The sequence below is a fragment of the Argentina silus genome (assembly GCF_951799395.1).
Source record: "Argentina silus genome assembly, chromosome: 12".
In the NCBI taxonomy this organism is placed as follows: Eukaryota; Metazoa; Chordata; class Actinopteri; order Argentiniformes; family Argentinidae; genus Argentina; species Argentina silus.
The window spans coordinates 7592259-7616991 of NC_139666.1; the positions used below are offsets into that span (position 1 = coordinate 7592259).

Sequence of the window (24733 nt, forward strand, 5' to 3'; positions counted from 1 at the left end):
CTCTCTACAAACACACCCAGGGCCAGACACCGCCTGTAGAGAAGTCACAGAGAGGGTTAAAGCAGAAGGAAGAGGGTCGTGTGAGACAGGCAGGCAGGCAGACAGGCAAGCGTCTCTCCACTCCAGCCATACTGTCAACCCATTTGGTGTGAAGGTGAGAAGGGGCCACAGGTGTCCTGCTCTTTCTACAGCTCTCCCTCCCTCCCTCCCTCCCTCCCTCCCCCTCTTCTCTCTCTCTCTCTCTCTCTCACACTCACTCGCTCCTCGGATACGTGACAAAACCCCAAGAGCCGACGCACAGGTGGGTGGGACACGGCGGCGAGGAGCGGGGCTTGAGAGTAAATCAACGAGCTGACATCTGTTTTTCTCCTCTGTTATTTCCCCCCCCCTTCTTTTTGCTTTCAACTTGGTGTCTTTTTTAAGGGGTGAAGGGGATGGGATGGGGGGGGGGGGGGGGGAATGGGAGGGGTGGGTGGGGGGGGGCAACTTCCTGGGGTTATGACCATCACATCTGTTGCCAGTAAAAACCTGTAAGATCTCTCTCTCTCTCTCCCTCTTTCTTTCTGTCAGTTTCTCACCCCTTTTCCCCTATCTGTCTTTGTCATTTCTGTCTCTCTCTCTCTCTCCCTCTCTCTCTCTCTGTGTGACACTGGATCCTCCTCTCCCTGCACATCTCTGTCACTCCATTTTCTAAATCCCACATTCCTCCCTCTGTCTCTCTCTCTCTCTCTCTCTCTCTCTCTCTATGTCTATCGGCCTCTTTTTAAACCTCTGCAGCTATTTGTGTGGCCGTCGGCAACAAAACCAGTCCACAGTGACAGACTCTCTCCCTAATCCTGACCCAATAGCCTCTGCTCCTGTGGCCCCGAGTCCTAAGAAAACACTGAAAGAAGGGAAGAGAACAAAGGAGAGGAATATATATATATATACAGAGAGAGAGAGAGAGAGAGAGAGAGAGAGAGAGAGAACACAGAGGCAAGAAGGGATAGAAGCATGTTTGACTTTCAATCACGGGCCTTATATGGAGATTCATTAGGGCAGCTGACAATAAGACCAGACAAGGGGCGGCAGGAGTTAATCTACCCACGATGCTTTGCTGCGCCTCGCGCTCGCCCTCCGTCGGACGAGGGGACAGGAGCCTTTATCCTCTGTCGTCGACTGTCACCCTATCCCCCATCCCGTCTCTCTCCCTCTCTCTCTCTCATACACATGCACACGTATGCACGCACGCACGTGCACGTACACACACACACACACACACACACACACAAACGCGCGCGCCTTCGGCCCACCTTTCATCCAGTAATCCTGGCCTATGGGATTCTACAAGGCCTAGTCATAATTACCCCCACGGCCCCCTGGGGCCCAGGCTTTCCACTCTCTCTATCTCTCCCTTTCTCTTTCCCTCGCTCTCCCTTTCTCTCCCTCTCTCTCCGTCCCTCCCTCCAGACTTTTCATAAACGCGATCTTAATCATCAACTGTTCTTCTGGTCGTTGCCAAGGGAGCCCTGTCTATTGAACCCTACCTTTCAGTACATTGTGTTAACACGGGAGGATTTAACTTTTCCCCTGAATCCCTCTCTCTTTTCTCCCTCCTTCTCTCCCTCTCTCTTTCTTTCCCCCTATTTTCCCTCAGCAGCCATCCCGGCCCTGTACCCGCCCCTCCCTGTTAGACAGAGCTAGCTAAATTAAAAACAAGGGATTTTCTTCTCTTCTCTCAAACCTCTTTTCTTACTTTTCAGAGAAACAGACAAACTCAGTGGGACTCCCTGGGTTCTCTCCTGTGGTGGGGGGTTAGTTAGGAAAGAGAGATGGATGGATGGATGGATGGATGGATGGATGGATGGATGGATGGATGGGGGGGGGTGCAGGGGGGGGGGGGAGGGCAGCATTACAGCATTCAGTGGCCCTCGTCATTCATTCATGATAGATCTGCATCTCTATGCACCCCCCCCCCTCCCCCCACCTCCCTCCCTCATTCACAAAAGGACCCATGGATGTGCCCCTGCCACCGCCAGCCCACAAAGAGCCCAGGGTTCTATGTAATCTCTTAATGAAGTGAACTGGAGAAGAGGGACCGTTCCCTTTACATAAACCGTGTAGAGGAGGCCTCCCTTTTGTTTCTTGCGCCCAACTACAAAATGGATTACTAGAGGAAAGAAGGGGGGGGGGAGATGGGGGGGGGGCTCATGGAACGGTAGTAAAATAGTAAAGCGTAAACAACAATGAGGTTTAAATCGGCACACTGAAGGCCCTATGGTGTGAGTTTTTCTCCTCCACATGAGCGACAGGACACACACACACAGCGCGCGCACACACAGGCACACACACACACACACACACACACACACACAGGGACAGAGAGTGCATAGCTTCAGCATTATCCCATCTCTCTCAGCCTCCACACAAAGGCATCAGACTGGCTTGGAGCAGCATTCACATTCTAACATCCATCTCCATGAAGGATAAAAGGAGAAACCTCAGAAACTGATGGGGAAGGAGGCTGGGGAGAGACTGTTGAACATATTGCTGAACTTGAGAATAAAGACGTTAATTATGCTAATTTATGACAATGCCTTGTTAAATCTACCTATAATCGTATACTTAACCGCTATCTGCCATGAGAATGTTACTGCGCATAACTAAATTCCCGATAAATGTTGAAAACAGTGAGGCTGACTATTCAAAACGGATCTAGAGGTTACATCTCAAATCTACGTTGTCCGGTTTTATTGGATATAGTTGGATTGTTCTTTCGGAGTGTGATTGAAAGTGGCTTTCACTTTACGAGTCTGTCAGCACAATAAAGAAAAGGTAAATAACTATGGGCCAAAGGTGCCTGTCCAGACAATAGTATCAACATGACCACAGAATAACGTCCTCTCTGACCATTACCTTTGAACTCGTCACCCAGACAGAACGCAAAGAATGTGCACATACGCTAATTCCGCGGAATGCCCGATGTCTTTGTGGGAGTTAAGGCCTATACTTGCTTCGAGGGTGGAAGCTTTTTAGGGCCTTGTTCTAAAGAGAGTATGACATGCCACGTTAAATGACACACAGTAATTTGAAAGGCGCGCATTTGTTGCTATACATGGAGAATGTTCCCTTTTCGCACGACGGAGACAGGTATTTTGAAAAGCACATAATGTTGTATATTCAAACAGTAGACGGCAAGTAGCCTAGTCTTATTTCAGAAGTAATGTCAAAGGGAATGATTTAGATAGAATACATTATACCTTTTCAAATTGAGGCTCATATTAGTATTTCTTAATCAAATTCTGAATAATATGTTAATTCGAAAATGTTTTGCGTATTAATTGTCACATCAAATATGTTCGCCTAATGTGCCACGACGGAGGATGGCTGACCTGAAGAGAAACAACTAAGTCTGCGTCTTGACTGCGACCAAATGCTTCATGCAAAACGACGTCTTTGTGACTTTGTGACGTGAGGCCTATTCACATCGATCGTCGCCCATCCGTGCTTCAGTCCCACTTGATTCCTCGCCTCTGCCAAATGGTGAGCTAATAGCCTATCCAAAATAGCAACATAGACGACCAGTAGCATCTCACAGTCTACCCATATACCGCCGTTTATCTCTGTATAACACGTTGCATTCATATCTCTGTATAACACGTTGCATTCATATCTCTGTATAACACGTTGCTATGATTTCTCTGCATCATCGATAGTGTTGATGCCGCGTCGAAACTCAATGCTTCAGATACAAACGGCTGTTGCTGCCTCCATTCCGTACCATGCATATAGGCCAAAGCAAGAGGGATCTATGAAATGCCCAATGAGACCATAACCCAGAGCAAACACTGCACATCATCTCACGTACGCCGCCGATAAATGGAACATCGACCTATAGGAGCGACACGATAGCGCGTTGTAGTAATGCGTAACGATAACGACGACGGTTGAGGACCATCCAAATGAATGTCGAAAAGGCAACAATGGACACCTGTTAGGCAAATGATACCGTTCACACTGCCACTTCTTTCATATTTAGATGAGCTATGCGTTATTAAAACGAGGTGCATGGGCTCTTCGCGTTCTCCTTTTCTGAAAACAGGGCTTCTTGTTGAATCGATGCCAAAAGTTGAATTATTAAGAGAGTTCGAGAGTTTCGCCGTGACGAAATAGGGCACAAAGACGAGAACCCCCCCCAATTGGGGTTTGACCCCCTGAAATTCCTCGTCTGAGGTTGCGATGTTTAATTCAACTCTGGGGGCTATTTTCTGTGTGGTTACATTCAATTTTCATGGGGCTGACTTGAGTTAGTGATGGTTGCAAATGAGACCACAAGTTGAAAGGGGATGAAGAGCGGCCCAAATAAAAGTTTTCATATCAACGGTGACTAAAGGCTATTCTTTAAAAAATCACAGTAGGCCTATGACTTATTTTACTGTGCGCCCATGCAAAACCAAAATATAGTATATTATAGGCCCCTATAGAAGTTAGAATAGCCTACCAAATTTGCAGCAGGCCTATTATAATTAAAAGGTGATCAAATTGGTCAAAATAGCTATAGGCTAGAGCCGCTACCTCGAAAAAAACATGTCAACGAAGATATAGCCTGACTTTCTGACAATTAATGTATATTATAAATATGTATGTGAACAACTAGGCTATTGTTATCGTCTAATCTAATGAAATGTCGCCTGACATTCGCTTAAAACGTCATGGTTTTATTGAATAAACCACACCATAGCGAATTTATAATGCTATTTATATTCAAATGTGGCTTGACGACGGGGAGAAAAGACACGGAGGTTTATTCTATTCATAGGCCTGCGTTTTTATTCAAATTAACGGTTTATCATAATTGTCATTATTTTATTTTATTTTATTATTGACCGAGAAGTGGAGTGTAAAATTAATCTCATTAATCTCATTTTGCCACATTGCGTTGCCTTCACCAAGAAACCTCCCCGGTGCACAGAACGAACCAACATTCACTCCAAACACGCTACAGACGTGTGTCGTCGTTAACAAACGAATTAGGCTATAAACAACAACAAAACAGTGCGCTTGTATTCATCATCTCAATATCAACAGAGGTTTTGGGACTCTATACGTTACTACTACCCGTTCGTGGCCGCCGTGGCGCTAACCGGTCACTCGTTCGCGTAAAATCTCTAAAAAAGAGACGCGAGGGAGAAATGCCATAAATGTACATGTAAAGACCGCTGCGCTGACTGTGTACATGTCGACTGTGTAAATGTCCCCATTTACAGCCCAATAGGCAACGATTAAATACAATATCTTGACAAGCTTTGCTTACAGAGGCCGTGGACAGTCGCCGACAGAAGCCGACTGAATCGTGTCACTTATATTTGGCCGTGTTGAATGAGCGGGTTCACTTACTTAGCATTGGTTGAGTTCCAGTAGATGGACTCGAGAATGATCGCCCGGGACAAGTTCACCTTGCACGCAATAAACAAAACTCCAAAATAATATCTCCACATCGAATCCCCCATTATTGCTGCTGTCTCCGGGGAGGGTCACAATCCGTTTCAGAAAAATGATGTATGTCCAACAAAAAAAAACAACAGACGTGAAACGCCCAAGAGAGTGACAATTAGACTCTATATCCCGTTCAAAAAAGCGGAAAAAAGGGGACGAGGAAACCGCACAAACCAAGAGACCTGCGGCCGAGTCAGTCCCTTTAGACGAGGTCCTCTCGAATACAAAACCAAACCGGAGACGCACGGCAGTTTTTCATTCAGGGGAGAGCGCGTTGATGTTCTCCCTCAGTGAGCCGACGTGAGCGGGTACATTCCTCACAGGATAGGGCGACCGGTGTCGCCGCTGGTGTTCACTTCCACCAGCGCAGAGCAGACGCGATGAATAAATCCCCCGTTTGTCCGGTTCTCGGTAGAAGCCAGCAGGTACCAATCCAAAGTGCGCAAAGCTCCTCTCGAATAGCAGCAGACCAGAGAGAGAGAGAGAACGGCCCGATGTATTCCCTTTCAGCTGGTGGTGCGCAAACTGAGGATGAGAGTGGAACAAATAGGAGAAAACTAGGATGTCGGATGGAAGAAAAAAAAATGTAAAATGATATCAAATATGGAAATGAAAGAAACCAAATCAACTCAAATGAAAGTTCTCATACTATGGGTCCCTTTCTGTTGCAAAAGAATTGCTGTGGTTGTATCCTGCAGATCCAAATGAAATGCTTGGCGAAAACATAGGGATGCTTGAATGCTGCGCCGAGTCTGGATTGCAAGTAACTGCAAGTGACCGCGAGTCGGAATATTTGGCAGAGCTTGCTTTTCCCTGGCTCCGCCCACGTCGCTCCTCATTGGCCAGGGTAGGAAAGTCAATAGGAATACTCCTGTCAATCAAGCGAAACAGCGAGACAACTGGTTCAACTGCACAACAGCAGTATTAGCGAATGAGATGGAATTGGACAATATAGTTGAAACACGATATATTGTATCTAATAGTTCACTGACAATATTGAGATTTTATCTCAATAGCAGTCCTTTAAATAAATATGCAATATCCATTATGCTTGTAATAATGCTCTGACCGTGATAAGACTATGCATACGAAGAGGGTCAAGTTGGCAAACCAAGTGGTAATATGATTGGATCATAAGAAACCTAAATGGGAAACGCATGAATTATTGTTTGACTACATTTTCTGTAAGTTATAAGCCTTAAAATACCTCAATGCATAATAATGTACAGCTTATTTTACATGTGTTTTATGAATATCAGCAGAATATTCAAAACATTGTAAAAGCGACTCAGGTTGTATGTATGATGTCCCGTATTGGGATCCACATTTACCGCTTCGAACGGCAAGACAAGGTTTTTCAAAAGGCAACAGCGCACACTAGCGGATAAACGCGCTTGAAAATGGGTAAGTTTTCAACAATTGAATATTTTTGTAAATAATGTTACAATGCAAGTATTTGATAAAAGTTCAGATTTGTTTATTTATATAGCTCATTATTTTATGGACAATTTAATGTCACCGCCAACAAAAACGATTGATATATCTTTGTCTTATGGCTTTCAATCTTTCAGTCAAACTTATATGTTTGGCTATAATGTAGTCCTATTGTAAATATGATTGTTGTTATTATTATTAATTTTATTATTAATCATAATCACAATAATATTAGGCGAATAATTAAATATGATATGCCTATCCTATTATCATTAAGTTACTACAAGTCTATTACATTGCAACAAGATAGTTTCAAAGATGTTTGACATGTTGCCTCTTGCATGTATTGAGAGAAACACAAGAAGTAACTTTTGTGTCTCAACTCATGAAAGTCAGATAGCCGAAGGCATAATTGGTGAGTGGCCACTGATTTGATGAGCCACCACAAGCCGCACACCTCTAGAAAGTTAATTACACGTTGTCAGGAGAAACGTGCGAAGTTTTCGCACTTTGTAACTGCTTAATTTAATCAGTGCGTATTTAAGGTTGCAATTGCGTATTGCGCTGTTTGTGTAGCCTCGCTAATAATCAAAGAGGTGATATGCACAGGAGAGGTCATTTAGGGACCAGGCATGCGGCGGGTTCAGATCCTCTTTAACGGAATAAACACACGCAAGAGTGTGGCAGCGTCGAGTTGATGTGTATTGGCACTGAACATTAGATTATTTCAAAAGAAAGATGAATGACCGTTTAGTTGGAAATAACAAAAGATCTATTTGATAAACAGGATGATGCTTAAGCTGACCAGACAACTAAAGGGCCTTTTACGGATCTGTTTATAACTGTGTAAAATTGTTGTTTATGGTGGAGCATAATTATTGAGATAAAAATAATATATTATGTGATAATTATAAAACACCTTATTGTATTAAATCTTTTGATAATTTGAAACTTAACTTTGTGAGTATAGGTGCTTTCTCATGTCAGACCTAGTCTACAAGCCAGCTCTGCCTTCCCTGGCTTACAATAGGAAGATGTGTCAAGAGTCCGGGCCGGATAATGTCCTGCCTTCGGGAGAGCAGAGGAAGAGACGAGTTCCTCAGTCCTAAAAATACCCCCTTACCTTGCTAAAACAAGCCGTAAACGATCGGTAATGATTACTCTACGCGCCTTTCCTGGATGTCTAGCAGAGTCGGGAAATACACATAAACTCTCCAACGAATAGGCCATGGCTCTCTGAATCCTGCCTTGACACTTTTAAACAAGGTAACACCGCTGAAAGACAACACTTTGGGAGGTGACAGTTTGCTGTTAGCTAATATAGGCTTCAATTATTCCTATTGGCTCCTATAAAAAGAAAAAGTTAAATGAAAAACCAATATGTAGGCTAATGATACTAATGAGGCTAATAAATTAACAATGATAATGATAACAATAATCATATCCAAACGTTTTGGCATGAATCATGTTTGTAAACCAAAACTGGAAGCTTCTAAAATAACAGCATAGAAAACAACGAATTTCAAAATGCGTATAATAATAATTATAATTATAATAATAATTATTATAATAATTATAATTAGTAGTAGTATTAGTAGTATTATTAGTATTATGCTGTAGCTCACATCTGGTTTGAAATAATAGCCTATTTAAGTTTTCATCTCTTGTTCGATATGGGACTTAGAACTGGAACAAATAGGCTAAATGAAAAAAAACAGCATAAAAAAACAAATTCAAAGAAAAAACTTGAATTTAACTTATTTTATTGTAATCCCTTCTCATTTTAAAGTCAAATGAATAGACTATGAATAGACTATGAAAATGGAAATTGTTGGTATACATGTTTGAATAAATATGAGCGGGAAAGTATAGGTTATTAAACTTCTAATTTCTTGTTGTCCCCTGTCGGCCTATGTTCCTTTTATCTCTACATCTTTATCTAGAAACAACATTCCTCTGGCTGATCAAGACTTCAATGTAATTTCCCAACTTTTCTCACTTGAAAGGAACTCCATAGAGCTCAGCGGGGCCGAGTTCGCATGGGTCGCAGCCCAAACCTCTGTTTATTCAGTTGCGCGTTTACCAGCGAGACACGGGCATCTCGGGTCCGTGGGTGTCCTGGGTCTTATCGTGATCAAACAGTGTCCTGCTGAACTTACTATGCACCCCATTGAAAGCACGGAGGCAATTTCGAGTGGATGAAACTCAAAAGGCGCCCAACTCTGTGATTTTCTAAAGTGTTCCGGACCCAATGCTTCATTTCAGCACTGATGGGCACTCTTGGATGTGTTATAATGGTTTTCTATTTGTTTTGGCACTTCTTATTGTGTGTTTGCGTGTTCGAGCGAGGGTACGCTAATGTTTAACCTCTTTAGAAGTGAAGTTCCAGTGAGGACATGGTTAAGAGTTAGATCTCGCATGGACGGTTGTTGCATTTACGTAGTGCAAGTCGAACATTTGTTCAAGTTTGTGACATGTGATGGACCCACACCTGGAAGTTAAGTGACTCAGGAATTTCTTCATACTTGGTCTTACCTTCCAAAGTTGTGTAATTACCCGCGTATTGTTGACTTGACATTGACATATAACACTTACCGATAATAGGGGTAGATAACAGATAATGCCACTGTATTGTGTAATAAGTTGCTGACAAATTGAAGATGTTGCCAATACTTCTATTAAATCTGGACCGGACGGCCTTGCCGTGACAGTCACTGACAGGTCTTGCGTAAATCGCGCGCTCTACAAGGTGTAAAGAATGATACCTTGCACCAGCCGACTTTGGGATCGTTTGAGACAACCAAATTAAATGTTGACCTCCAATTTAACACGGCTAATTTCGCAAATACAGGAACAAAATAATTTAATAATTCTTTAAGCCTACTAATGTCGTTTTCAAATTCATCATCATCAAATGGGTTAGTCTATCTAAATTACATAGCAGTAAATAGCCTAGGTTTCTGCCTTCATAGTTCTACTAAAGAAACAAATAAACGTAATAATCCATGAGCAAAAACTGATAGAACTACACCCTGATAAATATTCACTTGTGGGCTATGCAACCACGAGCAGAGAAATGAATCAGACTTTATAAATACGTAAATGAAATTGTCATAAAGTGTGTGTAAAACCAGTCCCAACAGCTTGTTAGGCTCATGGAAGATGTAGTAAATATACAAACACAAGCAAACACAGACATCAGCTGTACGCATTCAAGGGATTTAATGGTGAATTGTTCAGTCCCCATTAACAAGTCAGGGAAATTACCACAAGACAAATTTCACATACGCAAGTACCCCCTAACATCCAACCGAGGTCAACAAGTCAGCCATACACAATCAGTTTCTCTCTCTCTCACACACACACACAAAGGCACGCACACACACACGTGCACACACACGCACACACAGGCACAGGCACGCACACACACACACACAAACACACATGCGCACACACAAATGCAGTCGCGCACACAAACGCACAGGTGCACACACCCAGACACGAGCGTGCACACGCACAGGGGCGTGCGCACACACACGCACAGACCTCTACATTTAGCTAGTCAATCTTACCTGGACTTGGACATCCTTTACGAACCCAAAAGCCATTTGAAGGGCACCCTTTTAAAGGGGAGGTTAATATATACTACACCAAAACTATAAGGAACAGAACTGGGACTATACATGAGTGTACAATTCACCCGTAGATTGATGCAAAAGAATGACCCTGTGGCTTGTTTTCTTAGTTTGTTTGTGTGTGTGTGTGTGTGTGTGTGTGTGGATTCACTACATTATCACACAGGAGAGGACATTACATTACAGCCAGTCTAATATTACATCATACAGGAAATGTGCCCCCCCCCCCCCCACCCCTCACCCCTCACTCACAGCCATCCCACTCCGCCGGACCAAACCCCCCCACCACCACCACCGTGGAGGGGGACACATATCCTGTTACGACCCGTGTCGCGGCTCTATGGGCAGTTTGGGACTTGGCCAGGGATCACCTGTGTGGCCGGCACTTAGTTCACACGCTTGGTTCTGTACGCCGCCAGAGGAGAGAATGTTGGAACAACGTTGTTGAGAAAAACCGCTGTGGGTCCAAGCAGGTGTGAGGACTCCGGAGGGGGTTGGAAGGCACAAACCCATCAGCTAAACCGGTGACCGAGGTGACTGTGTGCTTTACTGCTGGTTGTGTTAGCCCTGAATCAGCTGCTTCTAACCAGACACACACACACAGGGCACAGGAAAACCCAGGCCAACTCCCAAACTGCACATAGTTTCATTAAGCGTTACTGGAGACACATATACTGTATTCATCCAAATGCATGGATAGTTGTTATCCTAGCTTGCTTACGGTTAAAAAAAAAAAAAAGATATTACAGGCTGCGAAAACAGTCGCTCAAGGAACCAATGAAGACCTAAAAGGGTGGGACCAGGTGATAGCTTTTTCTACACGACAGTTCAAATCCTTAAAAATGAAAATAAAACCAAAAAAGCACAACCAATAGTCTTTGTGGGGTGGGGGGTGGGGTGGGGTCAGGGAGTGAGTGAGTGGGGGGGGTGGGTGAATGGACAGTGGGCCAGACGACAGTCTTTGACGGGAGGGAAGGAGGGAGGGAGGGAGGGAGGGAGGGAGGCGTGGGCTGATGGGAGCCGTCCTCTCCATGGCTCGGTTGGGGAAGGTCTGTAGAGCGAGGGCTCGGCAGGACGAGAGCGATGGTTCTTCTCTACCTGGCAGGCCCCGGCCTCAGCCTTCCACACTTCAACACGAAGCTAGCGTTCCAGAGAGGAGGAGGAGGAGGAGGAGGAGGAGGATGCAGAGGGCAGGAGGAGAGGAGAGGTGCAGGTATTGGTATTGGATGGATCCTCATTCGGTGGCCTTGAGGGAGAAGGAGAGCTTGGGCCGGGACTTCCCTTTGCCCAGGATCATTTTCTGCTCCTCTTTCTGCTGCCGCTGGCGATCCTGGTCCAACTTCATCCGCTCCTCGTGAATCTTTCTCTGCTCCTCTACGATACGCAACTGCTCCTCAGCCTGGGAGGGAGGGAGAGGGAGGGGGAGAGAGAGTGAGACACACGACAACAACAGGGTCAGATCAGGACAGACGGACACAGCAGAGCCAGAAACCCACAACGTATTCATGTATTCTTACCCCACCCCCCCTGAAGATATTACTATAATCTGTTTGTCTTGTTTTGTTGGCATGTTTACTACAATATTGGCTTGTCCGGGTCGTGCCAAAATCAAATAAACATAGCTTACAAATTAGTAGTGGGGCAGACAGAGCCTAAACAAGCAAGGGAATAAACACTTGATTGTTAACTGCTCCTGATAACCATCGATACAGTGCCTTTCAATAGCGGGGGGTTCATGCCAGCAGTCCTATTTAGCGATTAAGTTAAGTGTTACGGTCGAAGTCTGTAAATCTACGTCAATACCCTGAGAACATCATAACAACCCACAACTACGTTTCCATGAAATCTGCCGGCTGCGTGTTTCAACATTTTTGGGCAAGTAAAATTGCTTACATTTGGGTTGGTTAGGATGGCAGACCTAGGACAAATACGTCTAATTCTTTCAAATATTTGAGCTGCGCTTGATTTAGTTTGCGTGGTACAACGGAATCGATGGAAAAGTCCCAAAAGTGCAAACCGTAAGCTGAATCAAGCTGTAAAAAATAAAATGTTATTTGACTGAAAATGACCATATCATTTTACATGTTCCCCCCCCCCCCGGCATAATAAGAAAATGCCAGTGAAAGTAGAGATAAACCTTTATTTAAAACATTCCCATTCAAAATAACGGCAATAATCAATAACGACAGATTCATGACATTGGCTGGTATTTGAAGGCAATCCAACCTGTTTAAATAGTCACAAATGTAGTTTTACAAGGGAAACAGTACAACATTGCTCACTCCTGTTGCAAGGGGATTGTGGGTAACAGCGAATTTCTGTTCTTTGTGTTGCCTTATTTCACAAACCAATATACCTGTGATGTTGTTTTTCTGTTGGATTCTGACTATTACACCTGTGCTTATGTTAATATGATTTTTGTTGTTGGGGTGACCGATCCAGCACCCACTGACCTGAAGTGTGTCCAGGTGGTCCTTCCTTTTTAAATCAGTTAGTAGGTTTAGAAGCACACAACACTCTGGTTATTGGCCTGACTCGATTATAAGACAATATTTCGATTAAGCTGTTTACATCTGCAAAAATAAATATTTCCCTAATATTTAGGTTCCTATGGAAACGGAGCGTACAGCGATTAATTGGTAAATAAGTCAAAGCGGTGGCGATTCCCGCTACTTTTCATCCAGGCTACTGGAAACACAACCGTTCTGCTCCAGTGGTACACCAGATTTGTTTTATGTGCAAACTGCGAATAATTCAGTCATTTTTATTCTCTAAATAAAAGCCATTTTATTCACTGACTATGCTTGAAAACGGACTGCGATGCTATCGATTCATACTGAGGGTCAGCGGCGGTGTAGACTACCGTACACGGAAACGTAGGCACCTTCAGGCAGCAAGGACTGGTGGTCCGCACTTTATTATTTGGTGACAACGGATGGAGAGAACTGGTCTAAGTTGGGCTCTATGGTGTCAGGTCCAGTGTCTGGTCCGGTGTCATCGCGCGCGCATCCGTACCTATGGAGACGCGAGTGGCAACTGCACTCTACAATTTCCTCTTTGTTGTTACCGTATTATTTTTATTATAATAATAATAATAATAATAATATTATACAAGCTAGATATCTGTGCCGAACACCGTATCAACGCACAGTCAGGAAGTTGTTCTCCAAAGGCATGCGGAATTGCTGCATACGGTTGGGGAAATCCTCTGATTGAGAGGGGAAATGGGAATAAGGTGTATACATGTCAAAGACATGGCCCGCTCGCCAGAACTGACCCGCTGGGTGGTCCCATCAGGCACGCGAGTGAATTCTTTTTTAAGGAAAGATCGGCTTAATTATTTAAGTTCTAGCAGAAAGCATTGCTTGCATATTGCCTTCTGCTTCTTTAAAAATGTAATCCCTACCTCCCAATCCCCCTGCTTTGGAAAAAAAAAAAAAATTAAGACACCTACTTACAGCTATTTATTGTAAGGTGCATGTTATGTAAAAAGAAAAATACACAGTATATATCTGTCTATGTTTTTTTTTGTCTATTGCTTGTAATGTACTTCAGCATACGGGTTAATTCATTATTAAATCTATTTTTAGTTCCAACCTTCAGATGGCCACAGATGAACCCATCTTGGAAACAGGGAATTTGTCTGGGTAGGCTGCTAACACTGATATTGAGCTCTGAGGAAATGATAGATTGAGTACAGGCTCTAGTGTAATATAGACTACTGTAATCATATGAGGAGCAGGTGCGTACAGCTGTGGAAATTTGTTTAGTTTTGTTATAATTTATTATACTATCATATATATATTTTTTTTTAAATTCTGGGCCGCTTGAGGTTGTATTTGGTCCAATGCAGCCACGAGCAGAACACATTTGGAACCGCTGGAATAGTCCTTTAAAATCCCACAAATATATTGATATTCCACGTTCTATTTGGAGTACGATTACTCGGATTAAGGCCTTATTCGGGGTTACAAAAGCCTTATTCTGTGTATTGCCATATTCCAGGTAGTATTGGATTATTAGCGTGCATATAAACGCAGTCATTGATACCGCTGCACAAGGTCATCCACCTTTGAGGTGTATTGTAGCATTGGCAAGCCGTCTATGAATGGAGCAAGAAGAAAATGTGACCTTCCAAATGTCCATAAGAGCTTGACTGCTAAACCAAAATAAAGACCGCTTCCCAGTAGTGACTCGTAATAACTATATATTTTTTTTTTTTTTTTTTAAAAGGTATATTTACTCAATATACTATTTGACCCAGGTTTGTCATCCTAACCCAATGATTATTGAGGTCTGTGAAATTCCATAGAATCTTCCATTATGAATGTTTATGCTATCTAATTGAAGTGAACTCATATGTGAAACATGAGTCAATACCAGTAAAGGAACAGGAATTAACCTTATTAAAGTAACATTACTTTATATTGACGGTATTGTATCATTTTAACACAGCATTTGGCAGTTATTTTACAGATCTCTTTAGGGCACACTAATGTATATTGTATAAAATACTCCATTTACACAAAATACTATTTGACCCAGGTTTGTCATCCCAATTTACCAAATGCAAACAGGGCGATTCTACATTGAAATAATACGGTATGATGAACGTAGATTTTGGGAAAGTTGAGTGTTGAGGTGGATTTCTTTCTGCAGCGGACAGAGAGAGAGAGAGAAAGAGAGAGAGAGAAAGAGAGAGAGAGAGAAGAGTGGACACAGAGAAGAGAGGAGGGCGTACCAGCTTGGCCTGAGCGTCTGCGATCTTGCGGTTATTCTCCTCCAGGATTTTCTCCAACTCCTCCCGTTTAGACTTTTCTTCTTCCTAGAGGGGAGACGCGATGTCATGTTAGCGCACGCACAGGCTAAAGGCCCTGTATCCCTACACACACACACACACTTACACACACATTTGAGCACTCTCTTAACTAGCACACACACACACACCCACACACACACGCGCACTGGCATACACTCGTCTTCATCCTACCACAGAGACGTTAGTTTAAGCCTCTCCCTCACTCACCATGACCACTCTCTCTCATACTAGCAGTCAACCGAATGCTTTTAACACAGGGGCACAAATATACACAAGGGAAAAAGACCCCCCCTTTCCTTCTCTCCCTCCCTATTGGTGATAGTAGGCTACCCTCCCGTATAGGAATTGCTTAAAATCACACCTACGGCTTTCTGTTTAAATGACATTTAAGGGGGGGGGGAAACCCACTCTCGCCACACTCACAAATAGGAAACAGATATAAACGACAAACAATACATTCTAAAAAAAAATTAAAATAAAAAACAAAAAAAAAATGTTCAATTGTCTCACATTTCTTATCATCATCATCATCATCATCATAAGCAAGAGAAAAAGGATACAAAAAAAGGAGTGAATAGTTTTGGCTCACCAATGCACGTATACCTACGCATTTTCCTTGCCTGTGTACCTACACAACTTGGTGAAAGCATTCGGCATTAAACGGGTTGAATATTTACTGTCTCGTCCAGAGTGTGTGTCCCCTGCAGAGAGACAGACAGCGCTCCTGTGTGGGGGGGGGGGGGGACTGCTGCCATACGCGCCCGCGGCCTTCCTCTTTAAAACTGACCTCTGCACTGCTAGTCTGTAGCCTGTAGCCTGCAGCCCAGCCCGCACTCCCTCCCTCTCTGAGAGGGGCTCAGTTCACAGTGAGACAGTACAGACTCAGAGTACAGTTGGAGTAAAGGAGAGGTGAGGAGTACAGTACAGTACAGTACACGATAGGTCGGGCTGGGTGACGGCAGGCCAGTGTTAGGAAGGTGGAGTAACAACACAAGTTGTTGTTGTTGTTGTTGTTGTGTCCAAAATCAAAAGAACACAAAAAAAAATGTGAAATTAAATGTTGATAAAAATGTAAATAAATAAACCAATCAGCACCCCTAAGGAGAAGCAGGTCATGAGGACATCAAGAGTACATTTGTTGTTGTTGTTGTTGTTGTTTTTAAAATAAAAATTAAAAATAAAAAAAAAACGTGTTAGTTTCAACACAAAAAAAGGAATATTACAAAAATAAAAAATAAAATAGGGTTAACAGACAAGGTTAGACCAGAGGTTGTTGACCTTTCAAACAGGAAACAGGAAATGGAGGTCCGTCATTGTTATGAATCCCCAAACGGATGCCATCTAATGGGAGCTTTTCAAAACAAGGATTATTAGGAGGGGGGGGGGGGAGGAGGGGTGATAATAGAATCTACTGTAACTGGACAAACCAAACTGTGCATGACAGGAATGAAAAAGAATAGAGCGCTAGGCTAAGCTTGTGGGGGGGGGGCAGGGGTTGGTGGCAGGTCCACTGTTCCTGAAACCTGGGTCTAGGTTCTGTTCTTGGGGGAGGGAGCAGGTCCACAGTTCCTGAAACCTGGGTTGAAGAGCTCAGAGGGCACGGGGGGTGGGTTGGAGGTAGGGAATCTGTATAAAAGATAGAAATGGGGGGGGGGGGAGGTTGACGAGCTCAGATGACTCGTGGGGTGGGGAATCTGTATAAAAAATAGAAATGGGGGCTCAATGGGGGGGGGGGGGGGGGGGGGGGGGGGTTAGGGTTAGGGTTGGGGGGGGGGGCTCGTTGAAGAGCTCAGAGGGCTCGGGAGGTGGGGGATCTGTATAACAGATAGACATGGGGGGGGGGGCCTCAAAGGGGGGAGGGGGGGGGGGTGGCTCGTTGAGGCGCTTGGGGGGCACATTTCTCACCCGATTAGTACCGAGCCACTGGTCGGCCCCTGTGTGAGTCAGGGTCGCTGGGCATTGGCTGCTCCTCTCATTCAAACAACATTATTACTCTACTGTAAACAAACACTGGGCCTCTTTAATGATGCTTGACCAGGGCAGGATGGGGGAGGCAGGCTGGGGGAGGCAGGGTGAGAGGACAACTGTGTGACTACGGGAGGCTGGGGGAGACTAGGGCAGGATGGGGGAGACTAGGGGAGGATGGGGGAGGCAGGCTGGGGGAGGCAGGGTGAGAGGACAACTGTGTGACTACGGGAGGCTGGGGGAGACTAGGGCAGGATGGGGGAGGCAGGGTGGGGGGGGGGCAGGGTGAGAGGACAACTGTGTGACTACGGGAGGCTGGGGGAGACTAGGGCAGGATGGGGGAGACTAGGGGAGGATGGGGGAGGCATGGAGGGGAGGCAGGGTGAGAGGACAACCGTCTGACTACAGGAGGCTGGGGGAAAGGACAACTGTCTGGGGAGGCTGGGGGAGAGGAGGGGAGGCTGGGGGAGAGGAGGGCTGCTCAAGCCTGCCGCCTAGGCCTCGTCTCAGAATCGACGAAGCAGAGAGAAGATGGGGCCTACAGAAGACTACAGAACACCACTAAAACTGGACAGTCAAAGAATAATGTGGGGCTAAAAGTGACTGACATGGGGAGAGGGGAGCTGGGACAGGGGAGCTGCCCGGCTAGGGGAGTCTGGGACAGGGGAGAGGGGAGCTGCCCGGCTAGGGGAGGCTGGGACAGGGCAGAGGGGAGCTGCCCGGCTAGGGGAGGCTGGGACAGGGCAGAGGGGAGCTGCCCGGCTAGGGGAGGCTGGGACAGGGCAGAGGGGAGCTGCTCGAGCCTGTATCTGGGTCTGCACAGCAGAGGTGTGGAAATTATAGTCCCATACTAGCCACTACGACTACAACATGAACATGGAGAAAAGGCTAAAGTGGGGCCGAAATATCTAGGGAGAAAAGTCTAGGGAGGGGGAGGTAAACCTGGGTGGGTGGGTGAGGGGGGGGTAAACCTGTGTTTATTGGGGGGGGGCGCTAAAAGGACACAAACATTGACGAAGACTGGGTGTCAATTTGGGGGGGAAAAAAACTATTTATTAGAGACAAAATGGAGATATTTACACAAACAATGAGTCAAAGTAACAGGTGAGGCTGGATAGGTAGGTAGAGAATGGATGGGGAAGAAGAAGAAGAAGAAGAATGAGGGAGTGAATGAAAGAATGAAGTCAGTGATTGTCATACCTCGGCCATGGCAAAAGTCTCACCTTATCCCCCGGTCAGTGTCCAACGCGCCTGTGCGCAACCAACGATTTGACTCTACAGGGGCCAAAAACATGCCCGACTTCTCCCTCAACATACCACCTGAAGGGTAAACTAATTGGGCTACGCTAAACACATATTCAGTGCTCAAACAGCGCCTCTTCTCCTAAAACTCCCATCTCTACCGCCCACCCCCTCACCTTGAAATGTAACCCTGTTACCCCCACCCCACTACCCTCTCACCCTCCCTGGACTGGTGCCATGGTCGAGTTGGGTTGGGGGGGGGGGGGGGTGGGGGGTGGAGGAGGGTTGGAGAGACAAAGAGGGTACCCCACATGCCTCTGGGGGGTAGGCAGCGGTGGGGCAGCAGGGTGTGTGGGGGGGGGGGGGGGTGGGGGAGCAGGGGGAGAGGAGCAGGGGGGGGGGGGGGGGGGGAGCCTGCGTTCCAAACGACCGAGCGTTACCTCTCTAGCCTTCTGGGCCTGGAGCTCGGCCTGCCTCTGGCGCTCCAGCTCCTCCAGCAGCTGCCTCTCCATGATGCGCTTGGCCTCCTCCACGCGCCGCAGCACCTCCCGCTCAATCTCGTCCTTCCGCTTCTCCAGCTCCTCCTCCACCCGCTTGGCCACCATCTCCTCCACGCGCCTCGCCGTCTCCTCCTCGATCAGCTTCTCCTCGATCTCCTGCTGACGGCTGGAGAGGCAGGAGGGGGGTGGGGAGAAGATATGTCTTGAGTCCCAAAGATACAAAACAGCAACTGATGGGTTATTCATATGTAATAACATTATGACTGTGTAATAACATTTATTTTATTTATTTTTTGTAAAAAAAAGAGACAGTAATGTACAGTGCACTCCACATACAGTGTCAACATCATTCTCATTGAGCTTATTGGGGCAAAAAACGTATCTGTAATAAAAGTTTTAGTTTTATATTTGGGGGGGGCTTGCGGGGGGGTCCTGATGGGATACGACATGACCTTTTTCATGTTAGTGAGCCTGTCCAGAGAAGCACAAAGCTGGGAGGTAAAGGTAGGTGTGGGTCACTCCAAATGCTGTGCCCAGGGGGGGATACAAACACAAGAACACAGGGTGTCCTGTTTACTGTTAAAATGTCTTTTAAACTGTTTCAGCTGCACCCAAAACAGGACGCGATGAAGTGTGGGGGGCTGGGGGCATTTTCAAGGGAGGGGGGGGGGGGGGGTTGTCACATTGCTTCTAGCACAAAGTTTTAAAAAAAGACACCATCACCAGCCCCCCCTGATTTAATTTAGTTTTAGTCACAATCAGGAAACCCGAGGCTGTGGGCCCTTATCTCATGTCTGTATCTCTTTATTGTATAGAGGTATGACTAGTTAAGTGTCCCTGTGGCACTAAAAGGTCCCGTGGCAGCAGAACACCAGATGTAGAGCCTGTCACCGTGTTGTTGTCGGTATCGGGTGTCAGTGTGCCTGCCTCTGGACAAACATGCATGATAGCAGGTTCTCCCGTCAACCTAAACAATAATAAACTACCTAGGAAGAATGGAGAGATTCTCAGGTGCTCACTGAAGCAGTGGATGTAACCACAGGGGACATCTATGTGACCATGGTGGCATATGTCTCTGGTCGTACATTTGGATGGTGATGGCAAACCTACTCCACGAGTGACAGTGTCCACTCCAGGCCAATACCGATAATATCGAGTGTCATTTAGTTTCATACAATAAGGGCTGAGAGCTAGGGAGAATACTTGCCATATTCCTCATTATAAATTAAACTAAAACTAATATTGGCACATAAAGGCTTAACATTTCACTACAGACTCGGTGACTAGGCCTAGAGCTCTCTCACTGCCATCTGATAAGACTATGATCAAATTAATTTGGCCATAAATGTCACTTAAACCCAATAGTGTGTGAGTGTGTGTGTGTATATTATGAACCCCATTCTATCCCGGGCACGTAGCAGCCAATTATTAACATTGGCTAGTTAGCTTGTTAGCTAACGTTATTAGCTTGGCCTAAATGTGCTTGGTACGATTCTGCAGATTGCACCGAGCTTTCTGCCCAGAATCCTGCAAACGTGTGACATTTGCTCGATGGTACATGCATATATATTTCATATGTGAACCAAAAGTCCCAGGTGTATTACAGGAGCTAGCGATCTACGACGGCTAGGCCGGTGTTGGTGGTGTCAGCTGAGCTTGCATCTCTGAATTATTCGCTTGGGCCCAAGAACACGTATTGTTAGCTCAGCTAGCCTCCAGGTTGAATATGACTGTATTGGTTAGCAATGTAGCTAGCTAGCAAGCTAGCGAGATCTACCAGTGGGGAAGCTGTCGATCTGCATAGCTACGCATGTCCCTAACATACTAGGGACTCACATCTTCCTCTGTCTTTCCATCTCGGCCTTTTTCTCCTCCTCCTCTTTTTTCTGTTTTTCGTCCAGGGCGCTTCTCTTGCTCATCGTCCGGCCGAAGATGTCGATTCTTTCTGGCGGTGTGGCGGGTCTCTCCCTCTCCCTGCGGGTTGCTGTGGCCGACCTGGAACGAGAACGAGACTCTCTGCGCCGGTTCCTCTTCGCTTCTCTGGACTTGGATCGCTTCTTGGCCCTCTCCTTGTCCCTCGAACGTGACCGGGACCGGCTACGCTTTTTGCTGTGCTTGCTGCTTTTGGAGTGTTTGGACCGGGACGAACTGCGACTTCTGGAGCGACCCATGATCACCTCCTCAAGTCAAACGTTCCCAGTCAGCTAGTGCTCTATGGCTGAAAATTGCGCACTAAACGTGACGGTGCTCCACCTACACACTCTTATACCTCACTACCTCCAACAATTGTTCAAATCTGTTGGCTAAAAACACTCAAATATGTCAAAATGTAGTCATTCGAGCGTGGTTATTATTCTCCTCTTCTCAACTTGCGGCGCTAAAGCAAGATGGCGACTTGTTCCTTTTTCCCAACATGCAGTGCATTCGGCCTTTTCCGACCGATTCCGACTAGAGTCGGACTGCGGTGCAAACGACGCTTCATCAGGTTGCCTCTGCGTACACTGTCTGCAGTGGAAGGGAAGCTGCTGCAAAGAACACATTTGACTTTAATATCATAGCCTTTTGATGAAAAAAATAGCTATTTGTGCCTAATTGAGGGTTAGGGTTAAGGGTAGCTGTGCAATGGTTGTGGTAAGCATTTAACCTAGAATTCCTGCCATGGGTTGAGTCACCTGTGCACAGTGCAGGGAAATAATATCAGGCATAACAATACCTGAAATCATCGTCAAAACAAGAATCATGTGTCGGTTTTGAATAATAGGTTACATTTTAAATGTCTCCCGTGTATATGTATGCCACGGATAACTTATTTTTGATAATTGGGACAATACATGCATATAGCCTACCCTGCCCAGTTTGAGAACTATTTGCTTTTCATATTTGCCTGTGTCCATGTTTAAATGTTTGTTTTCAGCTGAGAGATATGTTATCAGACTGCATGAGGTTTTATCTGAGGTCATTTGACAGACATGGTCAGGGACTGACCTGCTGACAGAATGAACAGGAAAGTGACTGAGCAATCATGCCACATAAACTGTACAATTATCTGTCATTTCAATGTGGCATTACTATATTTAAAACCCATAACTCAATGGCACACAGTCGCTCAATTGGGAAGGTTACCGCTGCTAAAAATGAAAGCGCTGAAACTTCAGAGATGTTTGTCAGTTTGTTTAGGTGCTGTTTTGAATGTTACAGCTTCTAATTTAAGATGGGAATGTTTTTTTCCCCACTTTGAGTCATACTTTATCTCACTAAACAGTTTATATTGAGAATTCTTTTTTGGTACTAAGTGAAGTGGATTGATGCCGTTTCCCAATGTTTCCTGTGTTACTGTTCGTGACTCACTTTTGTACCCGCAAGTATCAGATCTGAATAAAACCTTCATGTTTGCACTCTGTGTGTGTGTCACTGTATTCAGTAGAAGGGTTATATACGACATGACTCCATGAGTGCTATTCTCAATATGAGAGATACTGTCTATCATCGGTAGCACAGAAATACAGGTGTGCTCTGAAACAAAGAACAGGGAATAACTGTTATTAATATAACTGTTTTAACGTTCTTCCTTTTGAGGAACTTGTAGCATGAGCCTCAGTAACACAGAAACATGTCAGCTTCCCTCAATAGAAATACAAGTTTCATCTGAAATAAAGAAGAACTGGGTATAATTGAGGTTATCTCCAGCAAGGCAGAGGGGGCAAGCACTGGCACATACTTCCCTGGGCTCTGAGCTAGCCATTCCATTTCCTGTCACTTGAGCGTTTTTTTATGAGTCACGAGTTCTGGCTTCTCAGAGATGTGAGGATTCAGCATTAGGGAGCCGAGATGTCGTGTTTCCGCTCGTTACCTGGTGACAGCAAGGAGCGGTGCTGAAAAGCCCTTGATGAATAATATAAAGTCTTACGTAAAGGTTAAGGAAACGGCGTTGCCTGTCTGTGTCGAGCTTCAGGAGAAAACAAAGTAGACTGGGAGAAAAGGTAGAAATGAAAGAGCTTGTAGACTTTGTGGGTTTGTTTATGTGAGGATTAGTGAATAGTGAAGGGGGTGGGGGGGCAATAACATAGAGGGTGAACCTGTTAGGTAGTTAGGCGGTCTCAGAGGCCCCCAAAAGTAATATCATGTTTCAGTAATCCTCCTTAATCCTATGAGAAAAGATACGACAAGACCGTGATCTTCTGACAGCAAATAACAATGTGTCAATAATAATTACATGTCAGTAAAGGAGAGGCGCTGCAATTCAAGATGTAGGTTAGATTATTACAAATATATGTGTTTAGCAATATGGTGTCGTATTTGATGTGACCACTTCTGTCCAGTTGACAGTTGGTCTACACTGATCGATGGTTTAAGAATCAGTATAAATATTATGATCCAAATGTTGCAACACAACAATGCCTACTGGCATTACGACTGCCTATGGCCCCTGGTGTGAGCATTGATTACTTTGTCTTATGATGACTGTTGGATAGATGATTCGCTTACTTAAACAAATGTATTGTTGTAAGTCGCTTTGGATAAAGACGTCTGCTAAATGCCATAAATGTAAATGTAAATGTAAAAACAACAATTGCACATTTCCGATTCGACCACACCGAATCACTGATATCACGATGCCTCTCAGAGAGATATCCCTTGTCCTGTCGTACCACTCAAGTTAATAAAAAAAGTCCATCCCTTTCACGTGTGTGATCAAAGTTGGACCTCTCTTTTCACGGTCACTTTTCAGGTCCCCTGACCTCGCCCTGTGGTGCTCTTCAGGGGGAAAAACGCTTAACAAACACAGGATCTCTTTTAAAGAGACCCAGCGCATTGTCACATTGTCATGTTGATGTCTCAGGGGGGCTAGCATAAAGGCCCATTGAGAGGAGAGACCTGAAAGCAAGCTTTTGCCCCCGTGAATAAGGGTGGTTCTTTTCCCTGGGCTGAGTGTGTGTGTGTGTGTGTGTGTGTGTGTGTGTGTCTGCCTGTGTGTGTGTGTGTGTGTGTGTGTGTGTGTGTGTGTGTGTGTGAGGGGAGAGGGGGTTGTGAGGACGTAGAGAGATAGCATAGGGGCTGGAGGAGGGGGGGAAGGGGGGTGTCTGTAGTTTAGATGGTCAGTGGACTGGTCAGTCCTGGTGAGTGACTCCCTGAGGTCTCCCTGGGGTTGAGCTTCACAAGGGGCCATTTTCTCATCCAGCCCTGGTACTGGAGGCCACACACCACTGACCAGGATGCAAAAGGGAAGAGGGGACACACACACATGCACACACAGACACGTGCACACACAGACACGTGCACACACACGCACACACACATACACACACACACACACATACAAATGCGCGCACACATACACATGCACAGGTGCATGCGGACACACACACACACACACACACACACACACACACACACACACACACACACACACACACACACACACACACACACACACACACACACACACACACACACACACACACACACACACACACACACACACACACACACACACACACACACACACACACACACACCCCTCCCTATCAACCAGCCTTCATTACAGCTTGTCATCATAACCCAATGTTGAGGGTCGGGTGATGAGTGAAACTTATCTATCACCAACCTCAGCCAAGACAATGTCCACCCAAACAATTCAGCATCCATACAACAGTGAAAACCAT

General features: G+C 45.3%; 2 protein-coding genes across 4 annotated transcripts in view; both read right to left on the reverse strand.

Moving 5' to 3' along the window:
* efnb2a (ephrin-B2a) overlaps positions 1 to 6219 on the reverse strand; it is a gene marked incomplete at its 3' end in the record, with an annotated part of 16792 nt that extends 10573 nt beyond the window's left edge. Inside the window, exon 1 of the mRNA XM_083682092.1 lies at positions 5377 to 6219. Within this exon, the coding sequence (XP_083538218.1) occupies positions 5377 to 5489 (113 nt within the window). The 5' untranslated portion in view covers positions 5490 to 6219. The remainder of the gene's footprint in view (positions 1 to 5376) is intronic.
* Positions 6220 to 10107: 3888 nt separating this feature from the next.
* arglu1a (arginine and glutamate rich 1a) lies at positions 10108 to 21451 on the reverse strand. 3 transcript variants are annotated; one of them, XM_083681841.1, is made up of 4 exons: positions 20907 to 21451; positions 19011 to 19236; positions 15286 to 15369; positions 10108 to 11943 (listed from the first exon to the last, which is right to left on the reverse strand). In XM_083681841.1, exons 1-4 carry the CDS (start codon positions 21239 to 21241, stop codon positions 11779 to 11781), a joined length of 810 nt encoding a protein of 269 aa, XP_083537967.1. In that variant the 5' UTR covers positions 21242 to 21451; the 3' UTR covers positions 10108 to 11778. The 3 variants fall into 3 exon arrangements, 2 of the variants coding, with proteins under 2 accessions (XP_083537967.1, XP_083537966.1); XM_083681840.1 differs by having other exon boundaries at positions 19011 to 19272; XR_014554536.1 differs by having other exon boundaries at positions 11878 to 11943; positions 15286 to 16714; positions 19011 to 19272.
* Between the last annotated feature and the right edge of the window lie 3282 nt (positions 21452 to 24733).